At 55.3% G+C, this 16,156-nt stretch overlaps 1 protein-coding gene across 1 annotated transcript in view; it reads left to right on the forward strand.

The window, feature by feature from the left end:
- Positions 1-802: 802 nt before the first annotated feature.
- Positions 803-16,156, forward strand: part of Cacna2d2 (calcium voltage-gated channel auxiliary subunit alpha2delta 2) — a 133,091-nt gene continuing 117,737 nt past the window's right edge. Inside the window, 1 exon segment of the mRNA XM_028895281.2 lies at positions 803-1,272. Within this exon segment, the coding sequence (XP_028751114.1) occupies positions 1,058-1,272 (215 nt within the window). The 5' untranslated portion in view covers positions 803-1,057.

Here is a 16,156-nt window from a genome sequence, read left to right on the forward strand (position 1 = left end):
GAGCAACAATGTTACACAAACCTTATCCTTGTAACTACAGCAGGAAAGTGCCAGGGATCACTAGGAGAGAAATGAATGGATGGTGCTGGGAGTGAGCTCCCTGGCTCTCGACTAGTCTGACCAGAGGCTGTGCAAGTCCAGAGAGCCGAAGTTTGGGCTCCCCTGCACACGCCGAGGTTTGGGCTCCCCTGCACTCATTGCCTTGGCGGTAAAGTAGAGCAGAGCAAGAGCAGAGCTGTCCTGCCACCCAAACTCCCTTCCAAGGAACTAGAAGAACCAACCCCCCCCCTTTTTTTTTTCTACCAAGGGCTGGAAGGGCAAGCCCCCCTGTTCCCCGCAGGAAGAAATCTCGAGGTAGCTTGAGCTACTGTGGGCGGGACAGCACTGGCACCCTCCTCTCTAGTCTGCAGAAGCCTGCCATTCCACCATTAAACCTGTGACTCCAGGCCTTAAGCCTGTTGAAGGTCGAGCCCCAGAAGAGTCGTATGTGCGACTGCCTAAGACAGTTCCCACTCACAGGGCAGAGGGTTGTTAGCGGGTCTGAATTGGGGGGGGAGGGTGAGCGGGGGGGAGACGGGGACGTACACTGGGCGCTCGGACAGCGGCTGGGATGCAGGACTCGCTCGAGCCCGGACTCGGATCGGTTGCACGAGCCAGTAGGGCAGGCTCGGGGGTGAACGGGGACGAGGGGCGCGCGGGCACAGGCGGGCGCGTGGCCGCGGCGGGGGCGCGCGGAGGCGGGCCGGCCGAGGAGAGAGAGGGAGGGAGGGAGGGAGCGACAGGGGAGGGCGGCGCCGGCAGGTTGGCGGCGGCCGCTATTTGAGCGCAGGTCCCGGGCCAGGCGCTCAAAGCGCTTGGAGCCAGCGCGGCGGGGAGATCGTTGCGCGCAGCCCGCAGAGGCGCTGCGGCCAGTGCAGCCCCGGAGGCCCCGCGCGGAGAAGGAGGAGGAGAAGAGGCCGGCTCGCCTCCTGCAGCCCGCCGCCCGCGCCCCCCCTCCATCCCGCCGCCGCCGCCGTCCCCCCCTCCCTCCCCGCGGCGCCGCATCTTGAATGGAAACATGGCGGTGCCGGCTCGGACCTGCGGCGCTTCTTGGCCCGGCCCGGTGCGGACCGCGCGCCCCTGGCCCGGCCGTGGCCCCCGGCCCTTCCCTGACCCCCGGGGCCCAGCGTCCGGGCCCGCACGCCCGCTCCTGCTATTGCTGCCGCCACTGCTGCTTTTACCGCTGCTCACCGCCCCCGGCGCCTCTGCCTACAGCTTCCCCCAGCAGCACACGTAAGTGGCCGAGGCCAGCCGCGGGACCCCGCGGAGCCCCGCGCTCCCCTGCGCCCCTCAGCCAGCGTCTGCCCCTCGTCGCGCCGGGTGTCAGGGCGGGGGCTCTGGGTCCCGTGGCATGCTGCAACTGAGGGTGGCGGCTACAAACCCCCGTGGGCTGGCAGCCAGGGTCCCGGAGCTTCTGGCTGCGTCGCGAAACTTCCTTGCGGTGCCCCTGCTTCCCATAGACCGCCCCCACCCCCAACGGGACAGAGCAAAAAAATCTTCAAGCTCAGGGATGGGGCGGGGGGGTTGGGTCTGTTAGCTGATACTCCTGCCACTGTCCTGGTCATAGAGGATCTTGGGGTTGGTTGAGAGAATGGCCAGAGACCCCTGCCCGGTAGTCTTGGAGCCACGCATCTGCCCTGTGTTCTATCCCTGATGGGAACCTAGCGCTTTAGAGTCAGACGTGGGGTCAGACATCCACACCTGTCTTCTTGGGCCTTTTCCTTTGGTGTGTGTGTGCGGGGGGTGGGGTGGGGGTGCTGGATGCAGAGGTTGCCAGCACCTTCTTGCTGTGGACAATGTCACCTGTTCTTGGCCGCCCACCTGAGAGGGCGTCCCTGGAGAGCTCAGTAAAGAGGTGAAGGTGCTGGGGTTGGGTCAGAAGGTGAATGATGGGGAGGACGCCTGCCTGGCCCTGATGCTGGCATTGTCGCTCCTGCTACGAACAGGGTAATAGCATTTCCAGGTTCTGCCAGCTTCTGCTGGTGCTGATGGTCCATCCGAGCCTCCTCACCTTCCCCAGGAGCTGGCAAAGTCGGGCAGATGTGTCTAGATAGGGAGTGGGTATTCTGCATGTGGCCTTTAGGACAACATCTGTCTCTTGACACCATGCCCCAGCCATATGCCAGTGTCCAGACACCCCTTTGGGGCATGGCAACCACGGTGCGTCTGTGTTCTGTCCTCGGCTCTGAGGAGCCACCTGTCCCTGGACTCCTTCACGAGTGTCCTGGCCCAGGTTCGGGCATGAGAGGAAGGGTCTGGCCCCAGGAAAGAGAGTGACTAGTCTGCGCCATAAGAGCAGTTCTGCCCTTGGGTAGGAGCCCCTGGTTCTGCCACAGACCCAGTCTACTTCAGCTGGTAGGTTCTCCTAGATGAGGGAGGGCCAAACTCGGATGAAGCACTGCTCTCAGTCTGTCTGTCTGTCTGTCTGTCCTCTCGGCTGTCATCGCTCTCCTCACACAGCCTGGCCGTGTTCAGGCGGGTGATCAGCTGGCAAATTACAGGTGCCGCCCGGACGTGTCCTCTGTCAGCTGTCTGGATTTTTCACGAGTGGATGGGGGAGTGCAGGGAAGTTCGAGGGTTGGTGGCTTATGTTATTGTCTTCCATTTACTGCCGGGAAACTGGATTGAAGCTAGTGTTTAAAAAGAGCAAAAGCATTTTTTATTGTTCTTTTTTCCCTCAAAGCCAAGCCACAGTTTTTTTTTCTTTTTCTTTCCTTTCCTAGCTGTTTCCCAGCTCCTCAAGTGAAGGTCTAAGTAGTCATTTCTTTCTACCTCTTCTGACCTCTCTCCCCTTCCCTGCAGCGTGCAGTGGCTGCTGGGCCTTCCTGAGTCTCCCCTAGGACGATGTAAAACCCTGAGCAGAGTGCACACCTGTCCCTCTGTCCTCAGCCAGAAGATGCTGAGGAGGGTGTGACTACAGCCACACATTTCCAGCTGGACACCCGTCTCTTATTGATGTAGTTCGAGTTAATTCAAGGGTTTGGGACATGGCTTACAAACCATAACTAGGGGATGAAAGTAGGGGATGGAACAGGGGCTGCGGAGCTTTGGGGTCTGGGAGGAGGTGACGAATGTGTGACATCAAAGCAGATTTGCCATGACAGGCAGCGCCCTTCAGCCGCCCTGGTCCCGTGGATGCAGATAGCTATTGATCCTTGGAGGAGGACGGGGACTCTTGTGGACCCCTCCCAGTGACCGCGCTGGTTCTGACTTAGGGCTTTTGTTAACTGACATAAAAGGCTGAGACTGCCGCTGGGGCCACAGGGCTCTGTGGGGCTGCTCAGGGCTGGGAGGTATCTCAGAGTGGCCAGCCTCGGAGGGCACGGATACAGGTGGATCCTCAAGACGCTAACTGAGTAGGACTCTCAGCCCGTGGTACTGGGGTAACAGGGAACGAGCCTTCCGTGGGGAGGGCCCTCAATGATTAAGAATACCCTCCTGGGAATGGAGCTGTGGGAAGGGGCCCAGCTCCCCAAACTGCTTGGTTTTAATCAAACGTGGGCTTAGGATCTGGTGGCCGTTACCGCGCCGGCGGCGGCGTGGCTGTCTGCCATCGGGTGAAATGAACCAAGCCATTAGATTGCAAAGGGCAGAGGAGTTGCCTCGGGAGGGAGGACGGGACTTTGGTTTTAGGAAGAGGGGCCTTTGTCAGCCCACCTGGGTCTGAATCGGGGTTTCAGATACATGTGTCATGCGTGGGTGTGTATATACTCGCGTGTCTTGGAGTCCTGGAACAGCACACACTCCCTTCTACCTGCTTCCTTCTGTTCCCACTTACGCCCACCCCGTGGTCAGGCCAGCCTCTGCTGCTGGCCAGCGTCAGTCATTGCTGCTAACAGCCTTGATGTATTTTCTGTCCCTCTTGTTGCCCCCCACACTCCAGCTTTGTCTCTCTCTCTCTCTCTCTCTCTCTCTCTCTCTCTCTCTCTCTCTCTCCTCACCTCCGTATTTATCCTGTCATCAGTCTGTGCCCACCCTGGCCGGCCTGCCTTTCTGTCCTCTCTGTTGGGTCCCGGTACCTGTTCTGTGGTGTCCCTGGGCTCCACTGTCCCCTGCTCAGTGGAGTGCTGGTTAAGTGCTGTATGGAGTGCCCGACTGAACCCCCCGCCCGCCCGGCTGCACCTCGTAACCCAGCTCTGCTGCAGTGATGGGTCGGTTTGGTGCCTTCCTTCTCCGGCTTGGGTGAGGAGCAGTGAGGGGTCCTGAGGGGTTTGTACCCCCAACAAATGAATGTCCGTTAGAGTCCATAAGTGCTTCTCTTCTGAGTGGACAAATGGGGGGCAGTGCTCACGGTAGGGCGTGCGTCAGTCTAGCCGTGGTTAATGGTGGGTGACACGTGTCTGTCTGGGCCTCGGAGTGGGCCTCTACCTCTCTGTGGCTCTCCCTATTGGTGGGAGGCAACATTGCATGTGCGGGTCCCCCCTCTTTCCAACAACCTGCGCAGCTTTCGCAGGAGGGAGGGGTGAGGTTCCCAGGCCTGCTGCTGCTGCAGTAGAATGCGGCGCTGCCAGGTGCCCGCACCTCTGCGAGTGCTGAGGTTCCGAGGGAGACCTTTGATTGCTGCGCCCTCTACACCCTATTTTTTTTTTTTTTTTTTTTTTTTTTTTTTTTTGGTTTTTCGAGACAGGGTTTCTCTGTGTAGCTTTGGTGCCTGTCCTGGATCTCGCTCTGTAGCCCAGGCTGGCCTCGAACTCACAGAGATCCGCCTGCCTCTGCCTCCCAGTGCTGGGATTAAAGGCGTGCACCACCACCGCCCGGCTTACACCCTACTTTTATTAGACTGCTCCTCCTGGCCAAATATGTCAGGCTCACCTCCTGGAAAGGAAGAAAGCTCACTTTAAAATGGGTACCTTTATAGTTTGAGGGGCTGGTCTTCTTCCAGATTTCCAGCACACACATGTCCCCAGGGGGAGACCCCAAAATGAAACTGAGCCACAGGTAAATCAAGTGAGCCGTTCAGCGGCCAGGGTTGCCTTCTCCCCTCTGCTGAGTGTGGGGAGACCCTACCAGCTCTCAGCACCTCGAATGTCTACAGCGGACACTGCCAGCTTCTTGGAGGACACGGTTTGGAGGCGTGCTGGGTGTCGAAGTAAGCCTTGCATTTTTGGTCTCGAGACCTGACCTTCTCTTTTGAGACGACCTTGCCTTGATTTCCCCTGCTGAAATAAGATGATCTTAAGAGCCTAGTGGGGAAAATCAGTGGGAGAAGGGCAGCCATCAGTGGGCAGGAACAGCTCTCCTGGGCATCAGGGCAGTGACTATTCATATGTGCATCAAGTTCACAAGCCATGGCTGTGGGACCTCGAGGCCTATCATTTCACAGTGCCCCCCACACTGGGTTAACTGCTTTCTTTAAAAAAAAAATATTTATTTTTTTTTTTAAATTTATTGAGATAAGGTCTCGTTATGTAGACCAGTGTGGCCTCTGAGCACAGGGTTAAAGTCATAGGCTGCCATGCCCGACACTACTTCTTCTTGTCTCTGCTTGCCCGCCCCCCATCCAACCATCGCTGGTGATTGGCGGTGGAGGATGGGGCAGGGGTGATGGTGGACTCCCCTCACTCCGCCCAGGATGGGCTGTCACCTCTGTTACTAGCTTGTTCTCAGAACTCCTGTCATGGCCTCCCCCCAGACTGGGATACCGAGACCCAGAGAGATGGCAGGGCCTGCCCGAAGCCCACATTTCCTATAAGGACTGAGAGAAGATCGTTCGGTCAGAAATGTTACCCTTCCTGCCAGGGGCCTGGGGACATCTGGACGGGGGTCCAGGAAGTGGGGAGAGGAGCTCAAATCTCAGGTCTTTAGGAAGACAGTGAAGAGGCTGAGGACGTGGGTGGTCGTGGCCCCCCCCCGTGACCTGCTCAGCCCCCCCCCCCCCCATGACCTGCTGTGTCCCACTTTTCTCCTTTGGGTCTTCTGCAAGCCTGAGGGGCCATCCTTGGCCAAGGCTGCCCTGCCAGTCCCCCTCCTTGTGTGCACTGGCCATCATAGAATGTCCCCACACCCCAGATCTGTCCTTGTCCTGGTGCTGAGTGTGGCAAAGCCTGCCGGGCAGGGCACTGAGCATCAGTGTGTGTGCAGTGGGGGTGGGGGGGGGCGGTGACTCCATTTCCACATTCTATGATGATTCTGGAAAGAAAGGTCAGAGGGTTGGGGTAGAGCCTGGGATTTGGTGTGTATATGAAGTTGGAGCCTCCCAGCTATTTTTGCTAGGCCCGTGGAATTTCAGAAGACTCTGACCTTCCAGGTGCTTGAGACCATGTGGGGTTAGGGCAGAAGGCTCTAGGTTCTTAAGGGCCTGTTGCTGTTCAGAGGTTGCCGGCAGGTTTAGGAGTCAAGGCTGGTAGTCCTGGGCTCTGCAGGGTAGCATTGTCTGTGGCATGGGAATGGTCTCTTTCTGAGAAAGGTCCTTTCTCACTTGCAGCCCCCAACTCCTTCCAGAATTGCCTGGGAACCTTTGGTCTGTGTCTTCCGGTGACTGGACCCTAGGCCTGGGAGGGGCATGGTGCCTGAAGTCCCCAAGGTGATGGCGAGGAGGTTCCTATCACAGACACAAGCCTGCAACTTGCTGAGGAGATTCCCTTCATGTCAGGTTTATTTTTCCTGGTGCCCACTGTCTAAACAAGAAGCTACAGAATCAATAATCGTATTCCCAAAGGGAAGTGTATGTGTGGTTTGTGCTCTTTCTTTCTTTTTTTTTTTTCTTTTTAAATTTATTTTTTTTACCTTCCCTTTTCTCTCGTCCTCTGGAACCTAAAGAGCCTTCTGCGTTGGTGTCACTAAGGGCCTCAGGGGTATGGGAAGTGTCAGTACAGATGACCACTGAGATTGAAATGCCTGTAAAGGCTTCTGCAGTCCCTAAGGTTTCCTGGGACGTCCTTAAGGAATCAAGAGTTCTGTCCTTTGGATGCACACAGATTGAGTGTGACTTTATGCAGACAGGTCCTGCCCTGCCCCTGTGAGACTCGGGCGGTTCATGTGGTTGTCCCCACCACTGATCCTGTCCCCTGTCCCAGTCCTGCTGTTCCCCATGGCCCCACATGCTTCCTTACCTATCTGGTCTTGTCTGATTCTCTTTGTCCCCTGCTGGTGCCGGTGACTGAGCCTGGTGGGAGCGTAGCCCCGTGTACTAGGAGACCCAGCTCAGCTGTGTGTGGGGACAGGGCACTCTTTACTTGGGTTGAGGTGCCTCTGTCAAGAGCAAACCCAGCCCAGCCTTCTCCAGTGACCTTGGACAGACCTCCTTCCCCGCTGGGCCTCAGTTTCCCCTCTTCTCAGATCTTCCACTCGGACATTCCAGCACTCCAAGAAGACAGGTGTGGGGATCTGCCTTCCAGCTCTTCTCCACACTCCATTCTAGCAGAGATGAGGCGGAACTTACCCCCAGCCTGCCTGCTCTCTGTGTGCATGAGGTTGTCTGGGCCTAGTACCTTGGGTGCCTTGAAGCCTCTTGGCTTCTGACTGACCCACTTTGAGCTCTGATTAGCCTAATTGTTTAGCAGAGAAGGAGGAGAAGAGGAAATCTTTCCTACTGGCTGTTAACTATCTCTCCCCATCAAACAAAGGGAACAGGGAAGGAGACCCCCACCCCATCATTCTCCCTTCGTTCCCTTAGACCCTAGGCTCCTTGCTTCCACCATGGTACATTCTTTTCCCAATAGATGGCCAGGCCTTTCCTGAGCAGTGCCCTCTTAGTGTGCCCCTGAGAGTGTCACACCCCCCCCCCAGCAGCTTCGTGACCTTGGGTATTTACTGGGCTTCTCTGGGTTTGGAAGCCTCTGTGCTACGATCCAAGACGGCATGGATGGTGAGGGATAGACCTCCTTCCAGGCCCTAGATCTAGGAGGATGCTCATGTATAGCTACACCTGCCCTGATGCACCTGTCCCCTTACCTATAGCATCCAGTATCCAGTCGGGTCCTATGGGTGCCTGGGCCCAGTTATGGTTTCTGGGGCTTTTCCTGTTGTACGGGGCCCTTACCTTGACCTGAGTGCATAAGGGTAGCATTGTCTACACCTGTGTGTTCATGTACGGCTTTGCACATGTATTGGATGTACATTATACTTGTTTACACACCTATTCATGTGCCTGTGAGTAGGTGTGTGCCTAGGCGTATTGGTGCTGGCATGGTGTTTGTATGCACATGTGTAGGTGTATATGTGCATACATGTTTGTATGCACCGTGCAGGTATATGCACACAGGCACATATGAACTCAAATGTGAGCATGTGTTCATGTGCCTGTGTGTGTGTGTGTGTGTGTGTGTGTGTGTGTGTGTGTGTAGTGCAAGCACATGACAGTTTATCTCTGCAGCCAGAATGTGCTTGCAGTATCCACCTTCTGTACCTGCCTTTGATGTGAATGCCAGAACTTGGTGGGCGAAGGCTGGCAGTGGGAAACAAAGCCTCCTGCTTGTGAAGACCCATGTTTTGCAAACTCTTATGTCAGGAACAGCCTGAGTTAAGGCTGAGCTAGAAAGTTTGATCAGCTCCCAACTGGCAGGATGACAGTCTGCGAAGGAAACGCACAGAGGCTGTGTCCTTGGAATTCGGATTTCTGCAAATGAATGGTATCTAAGATTCACTGGAGGACTTGGGCCTCTAAGGAGCTCTGGGAGGACTTTGAGAAGCCGAGTGGCTTTGCAAGCGGCTCTGGTGTGGAGAAAGTCTCTAGGGGTCACATGGAGGAGGTCAGGCAAACTGGAAGCCTTCTGCTGTGTGACCTTGGGCTGGTGGGTTTCCCTCTCTGCACACTTCTCGTTTGCACAGTGAAGGACAAGGAGCATCTGCAGCAGGTTCTGGGGTCCCTGCCCAATGCAAGGTGCCCATGCAGTCAGCAGTCACCACTCAGCGTCTGACCTGTTGACCCTGTGTGCTCTATTCGGTGTCTCTAGTAAGATTCAAGGATGAGTTTTTGCACACTGAATCTTTATGAGATTGGCTGTCCTGGTACATGACCCACATTACGGCACTGGCCCTTGGGGCTGTATAGGCCCTGATGTCTGAGAGAACCGTAAGTTTAACTTTATTGTGTGTTGGGAGGACAGGATGGCCTAGGGTTCTGGGCACTTTGAGAAGGGGCAGAGGCGCCTACAACAGGCTCAGGAGCCTGTTGGGCAGGGAGTGTTTTTGAAGGGTCAAGGAACCTGGGCAAAATCAGTGGGGCACTGTGGGCCTTGTGTGCTTCCTGGACTCCTGAGGGACACGGCCACAGAAGCTCCAGGAGAGCCACAAGTCCTGATCTCATATGCAAGGGAACAGAGGCCCAAGGAGAGGAAAGTGAGCCTCCAGACACCACATTTATGTTGTGGGCTAGGGCTCAGTGCATGCAGCTTGCAGGGTGATTTCCCATGCGGCCATCTGTGTACTGGGACATGAAATCATTTGTCTTAAATAGCCATATCTGTGGCCTGGGGTGACGGAGCAGTTGGGGGTCTGCTTGGGTGAACTTAAAGCAGAGTGCCTTTGTAGTGTGATACCCCACTTCCTGATTGGGGGTGGGGGTGGGGGCAGACCTTGATACCAGTGTCCCCTGTGCCGTTTCAGAGTCACCCAAGCTTTCCGGGTCTCCTTGGGAAGGACATCCTCACCACTAGGCAGGAGGGTGGGCACTGAGGGGTGGGTGTGCTCCTCAGACAGGTAGAAGCCCCCGCTCTGCCTCGAGTTTCCAGCCTGACGTGGCATTTCAGTCTTGATAGCTTCCTTCCGCAACTGCGTTCTCCCGCTGGCGCTGCCTGAAATGCTGCATTTGAAGCCTTAAAGGTCAGGCTCGGTGCTGCCATCAGCTCCAACAAACAAACAACAAAGCTCCCCCACGCGGGCCCTGCCCCCCACCTTCAGTTATTAGAACAGTGGAGGCACTGCCAGGACCACTGCCCTCCACGCGGAGCCTTCACCGAAGGACGTTTCTGCGTCCTCTCTGTGCGCAAGGGGCTGGGTGGGCTCCCCTTCGTCCCTGGGACCCGTCCCTCCCCTCCACGTCGCTTTATGGCGATTAGCTATGCCGTACACTCCAGCCTGGAATTCAGATCTTTGCCTGGGCTGCCACCGGCCCCGGGAATACCTGTTCTCCAGCCAGGTAGAGCCCCGTGCAGGTCTTGTAGACTCCCTGGCCTCCCTGACTCCTGGCTTCGCCCAGACTTCGCTACCAGGTTGGTCTTCGGGGCCCCAGTGCTGGGGTGAGAAGCCTTCCTGAATGATGCCCGTCTGGTCCTTCCACTCTGTGTGTCTCTCCTTATAATCCTACACCTGGACCAGGGCTGGGCCGCTTTACGGGGACTGTGGAGGAGGAGGAGGGATGGTACTGACGTCACCGCCCTGGACACTGAGTCTGTGGGACAAACACGGAGATGAGGAAACAAGGCTGCCCCTGTGTACACCTTGGCGACCCCAGAATGAGGACTTGCCCTGTGGTTAGGCCTTTCCTCCTCTGACAAGGAGTCATGAGCTGTCAGCGAGAACGGAGTCTTCTGCCGTGCTCTGCCTGGCTGGCCTGATTTTGGGTATGGCTGACTATTTTGGTCAACTTCCCTACTGACAACAAGATGGCTGCCACAGCTCCAGGCATCATGTCAGACCCAGACTTTGTGTACACAACAGGAGATTGTTCCTGTAGGTTTCTCTTAAGAGGAGAGGAAACCTTGCCTAGAAGCCCCTAGCCTACCTCCCCTTCCACCTCATTGGCTAGCACTGGGTCACATGCCCACTCCAAGCCAATCGCTGGCAACGGAGAAGGCACATTGTGATTGGTTCAGGCTAATCAGGATTTACCCTTGAGCTGAGGATGGGGTCACCTTGGGGCTGGAGGTGGAGATTCTGCAGGCTTGGGTTCTGCTGGGAAGAAAGCTGGCTTGATGGACGGTAGGGAGACAGTGGCTGCTACAGGGTTAGACGAGGGGAGGTAGGATCTAAGAAAGCAGAGAGGAGGGGGAAAATGGGAGGAAACGGGGCACATAGTCAAGAAAGCAAGAAAGTAACTATTTGACCCACAACATCAGTTTCCGAGAGCTGGGCCCTGGTAGTGTGCTTCGTACATGCTGTCTGTCGAGGCCAGTTCGCACATACCCTCTTTCACACACAGGAGAAAAGGAGGCTCTCGGTAAGGCCAAGTGATGCTCTTGTCTCACAGACAGCAAGTGGTAGGTCAGGTTTCCCATTCTGCACTCAGAACCAAGCACTCAGATCCTGACCATGTAGCTCCAGGTGGCCTCTCCCGCAGGATGGTTGGGGTACCACTGTCACATCCATGCTGTCTCATCATACACGGCCATCTGCAAGGTCGGACCCTCTCTGATGGAAACCTTGGTGGGCTGTCATGGGGGCTTTCTCTCTGGGCCTGGGGCAGCCCAGGAGATGGAGGCATCTCAGCAATGAGAAGACCCAGTGGAGCAGCTCTGCCCCCACCTACAGGAGAGCTGTGGGTCAGTGACACTGGTGTGCTAGCCTGTCCAGTTAACTCCTGTGGGCTACAGGTGGAGAAACCGAGTTCTGCTAAGAGATGATGGGGCTTGAGCTTTCTAGCAGTTGAGGCATAGCCTAGACCCCCCAACCCATCAAGACGATATGCTGTGCAAGGTGATGTTGGCCAGTCATGGCCTGGAGGAGGCCATTCAGACCACTTCTGTTTCTCTGTTAAGGCAAGGGCAAGCTGTTCTGGGCAGCAGGAAGCTCCTGGGTATTATCAAGCCTTTGGCAGAGGGGGCATATCTGCTGCTGTGGAGCCAAGCAGCTGGCCTGTCTTAATGGGTTGCCATAAGTATCCCATGGCCATGGCCATGGGGAAGTCCCAGACTTCACTGGGTACTGTCTGTGAGACTTCTTCCTCATCTTAGAAGAAGGGCAGTTTCAGGAAGGGTTATACTTGCACCTATAGTGGGACTGTATTTGTGCCTGGGCGCTGTGAGAAGCCTGGGGTATCCTTGATTGGTTCTCCTGATGAATGATAAAATCCATACTCTAAAACAGTTATGTTCCCATGATCTGGTACCTATCTTAACATTTCTCTCTGTGTTCTTCATTGAACCAGTCCTTGGTCCGAGTTGGGCACCCTGGGCTCTTTCTGGCTCCTGGATTAGGGTGGTGCCCCTCTGGTCATTAATCCCCACCTGTCATATGAGGGTATGGCCCTCTGGAGCTGCTTGGGGTCCAGAAAGGGAAGAATATGACCTCTCAGGGCTCAGCCAAGAGCCCTTCTGTCCTCTACAGGCCTCCCGTGATCCCCACCTATTTCTGACCCCTGCTGGAAGTTGGTGGTATTGTGTCCAGTGTGCATGTGTGGAATAGAGGGAAGAACGGTTAAGGCTCATTCCTTATTCCCACCTCCATCTCTACCTTTCTGTGGTCCCTCTGCCCCAGGTGCAGCCAGCATCAGGCAGGCAGGGAGACTTGCAGCGAGTGAGGCAGCGCATCCAATTGTTTATGTTAGTCTGGAAGGCCCAGAGACACCAAGGACGTGGGCATGAGCATCTCAGGAATCCCCTCTGCCCCTTTCTTCAGGTCCCTCCTGTCCCACTTTAGCCTCAGCCCTGCCCAGCTGACCGTGAGGGTCTGCACAGACCCCCTGTCTTCCCCCTCTGAGCCTCAGGGGCCTCATCATATCCAGGTCCCTTCAGAGCAATAACCCTGCAACTGGTGAAGACACTCCTCTGTCACCCCAACTGTATATCTGTCGTTCATGTCCTGCATCATAAGCTGGTGTTCATTGGTACCCACTGTCTGGGGGTAGCATCGGAGAGGATCTCTGCCCACTAGGGTACCAGATACTGCCTTCCACCTACTATGAAGATGGGGGCAGTTGAGAAGGGCTTCAGAGGGTTCAATCAGCCTCAAGCAAAACCCCCTGTCATCCAGCTAATGTTTGCTTGTTTCTTAGTGCTTGGTGAGGAGTCATTGTCCTCTGAAGGCTCCCATATCTCCCCGTGAGGGTCATGGACATTCTAGGATATTTCAATACCCCCTTCTTCCCACATGTGTCCATCAAGACTGTGCCCAAGGCCACCATCTACAGCTCCTGGATCGTGCCTCTCAAGTGCTCAAAAAATGTTTGCAGAGCAGGTAGCTCATGATCTGCACAGGGGGTCCCAGGGCCAAACCGGTCATGTCTATGGACGCTAAAGCAGGCTTATCCATGCTTTGGGATGGGGCCTCCTGTGGGCCTGTTCTGGCTGCTGCTGGAGTACAGTTTGTGTCCCTGTCTTCCAGCAATGTCGCAGTGGCTTCCCTGAGGGTGAAAAGGGGGCCAGAGACCCATAGGACTGCAGCATTTAATGTGGAGGTAGGGCCTCAGCATTTCCATTTTTTATTTGTTTATTTATTTAGAGACGAGGTAGCCCAGGCTGGCTTCAGACTTCAGATTCACTATGTAGCTAAGAATGACCTTCAGATTCTCCTGTGTCCAGATCCAAGTGCTGGGATTACATGCATGTACCATGACACTAGGCTTTTGCGATGCTGGGGACCAAACCCAGGGCTTCATACATGCTAGACAAACACCCTGACAACCAAGCCTCATCCCCAGACCAGAACTAGAGCCCTCCAGGTTAGCCAAGGTGGAGAACTGTGGCCTGGGGGAGAGATAGGAAAGTAAATACCTGGTCTGCTGGACAAGGGTGGAGGGCACGGTGGACTGGCTCCAGGGAGTTTCCCTGACCATGGTAAGAGGTCATGCTGTTCCCAAATCCCTACACATTCCCTAGGGGGATGTCCTGGCCTCTTGAAAAGGTTGCCCAGCTCTCTCCAGCCTGTTCTACAGTGATGCTTGCCCAAGCCCCACCTGCCATGGTGAACACTTCATGGGCTGCTTATCTTTCTAGACCCGCCCCCAACGGCCTTCACTATGGATGCCCACTCCCCACACCTTGACTGTGTTGAGCTAACTGGGTCCCTGCCTCAGGAGCTCACAGTGTGTGGGGAAGATGGGCAGTGAGGAAGACATGTGAGTGTAGCTGAACAGATGATACCCCAGGGAATGTGAGTACATCATACTCCAGGCCACCAATTGTCTCTGGCCATTCCAGTGACCCTGAACCCTCCTCAGTTGGGGTCATGGAGGCTCTGGAAGGTCACATGGACCTACCTTCCACTGAAGATAAGCCATTGTTTCGGGGGCCAGGCAGCAAACAAGGGTAGAATCTGAGAGAGGTGTGCCTTGTATCTGGCTCCAGCCCCAGGTGCTGAACGCCCCCTGGCAGGCTGATCTGTTTCTCCTTTCTTGCTCTTAGATACTGTTACCGCCTTGGCAGTGCCTCCCAGTGCCTAGCATGCCTTAGGAAGCCAGACCACATGACGGGGGCCAGCCGGCCTGCTGCCCCACAGCCCCAGTTTCCTAGCACAGAGCTTCTGGGAAGTGGGTGGCAGCGAGCAATCCCAGAGGCCATTAAATCGAGTGATTTACATGGTTCCTGAGCTAGTGCCGGGAGAAATATATTTCACAGGTGATTTCCAGACTGGTGGCGTACAGATGAGGCCATTACTCTAAAATGAAGCAAGGTGGAGGCTCCATGTGCCCATCTGGAGGGACCTGTAGCTTTGGTTTTTGTTATCCCTGATGTGCAAGCCTACTGTGTGCTAGAAACTCTGCAGGGACAAGGGCTGGGGTAGAGAGGAGCTGAGGAATCACAGAGTCCGACTCTTAAGTCATTCTGTGCTTAAGTTACTTCCTCTTTAAAGGGGATTGGATGCGTTTCTATCATTTAGTCCTGTTCTCAGCAGTTGATGTCTTAATGGCATGTCTCGCTCTCCGCCTGGCCACCATCCTGGAGGTGCCATGGGAAGTGGGGCCTCTGGATGGCCCATGAAGCCCCTTTTTGATATAGCTGTGGATCCCCAGAAGCCCACAGAGGAGATTTGCGTAGAGCACCAGAGAGTAAGAAAAAATACTGGAAATGGTAAAAGCCTTGTGGGCCCTTCTGTCGGTAAGAGGGTCTGATGGTGGAACAGCAGGGTAAAGAGTGTAGAGGATAATAATGCTCTAGCCTTGGGCTGGGAATACAGCTCAGTTGGTAGAGTGCTTGTCTAGCATGTGCAAGGTTCTGAGTTCAAGTCCCAGCACCACCTAAACTGGGCACAGTGGCACAGGCTTGTAACTCCAGCATTCTGGAGGTAGATACAGGAGACTCTGAAGTTCAAGGTCATCCTCAACTATGTACAAAATTCAAAGCCAGCCTCTGCTACCTGGACTAAGCCTCAGAACCTACTACCCCCACCTCAGGAATAAGGATACTAGTTATAGAGTAAAAGCTACAATGTTGAAATGCATGAGCTCACCCGGTGGTGGTAGTGGTGGTGGTGGTGGTGGTGGTGGTGGTGGTGGTGGTGGTGCACGCCTTTAATCCCAGCACTCGGGAGGCAGAGGGAGGAGGATCTCTATGAGTTTAAGACCAATTTGGTCTACAGAGTGAGTTATAGGACAGCCAGAGCTACACAGAGAAACCTCGTCTTGGAAAAAAAGAGAGAGAGAGAGAGAGAGAGAGAGAGAGCATGGGTTAACAGGTTCAATGGCGGGACCTCTTTGTGATGGGCACAGGTTTGTATTCTGTGGAGTGACTGACTAGAGTGGAGTCCTTAGACATGTAGTCCTTGGCTGCCAGTCTCTTCTCCCTTCTTCCCAACTCAGAGGACCTAGCTTCCTGGTATACACAGAGTACCGAGCATCTCTGTCTGGAGAGAGGTCCTGGCTAGTCTATTACCTGCCTAGGCTGGGTACCAGAAGTTGAGTAGAGTCCTGCTTCATGACTCCTGAGTTTGCCACTCTTTGCTTAGGTCTGTTTTCCTAATACCTCACTGTTGGGAGCCTGCCACCCTTTCCACCCGGCACTTGAGTGCTTACCATGTACTGAGGGTTGGACTTCTGCAGCTTCTGTGAGGGAGCAGCCTGCTCTGGTGCCATGAGTAGTGGCTGGGTGCTCATGGAGCATCACTCTGTGCAGAGCTTGCTCTCAGCTTTGCAAGGCTATGCCCTTTGTGTGGACTGCCCTCCAGCCCAGTGGAACTATGCCAACCTGACCCAGGCTCAGATCAGACTCTTAACCATGCATTGTCCCTCAGGCTTGCGGGGCTCCTCTTCCCTCCACTCATGGGGCCCACCCAATCACACTCAGATGTCTTCCTGTCTTGCTTG

Source organism: Peromyscus leucopus, chromosome 7, assembly GCF_004664715.2.
Source record: "Peromyscus leucopus breed LL Stock chromosome 7, UCI_PerLeu_2.1, whole genome shotgun sequence".
Taxonomy (NCBI): Eukaryota; Metazoa; Chordata; class Mammalia; order Rodentia; family Cricetidae; genus Peromyscus; species Peromyscus leucopus.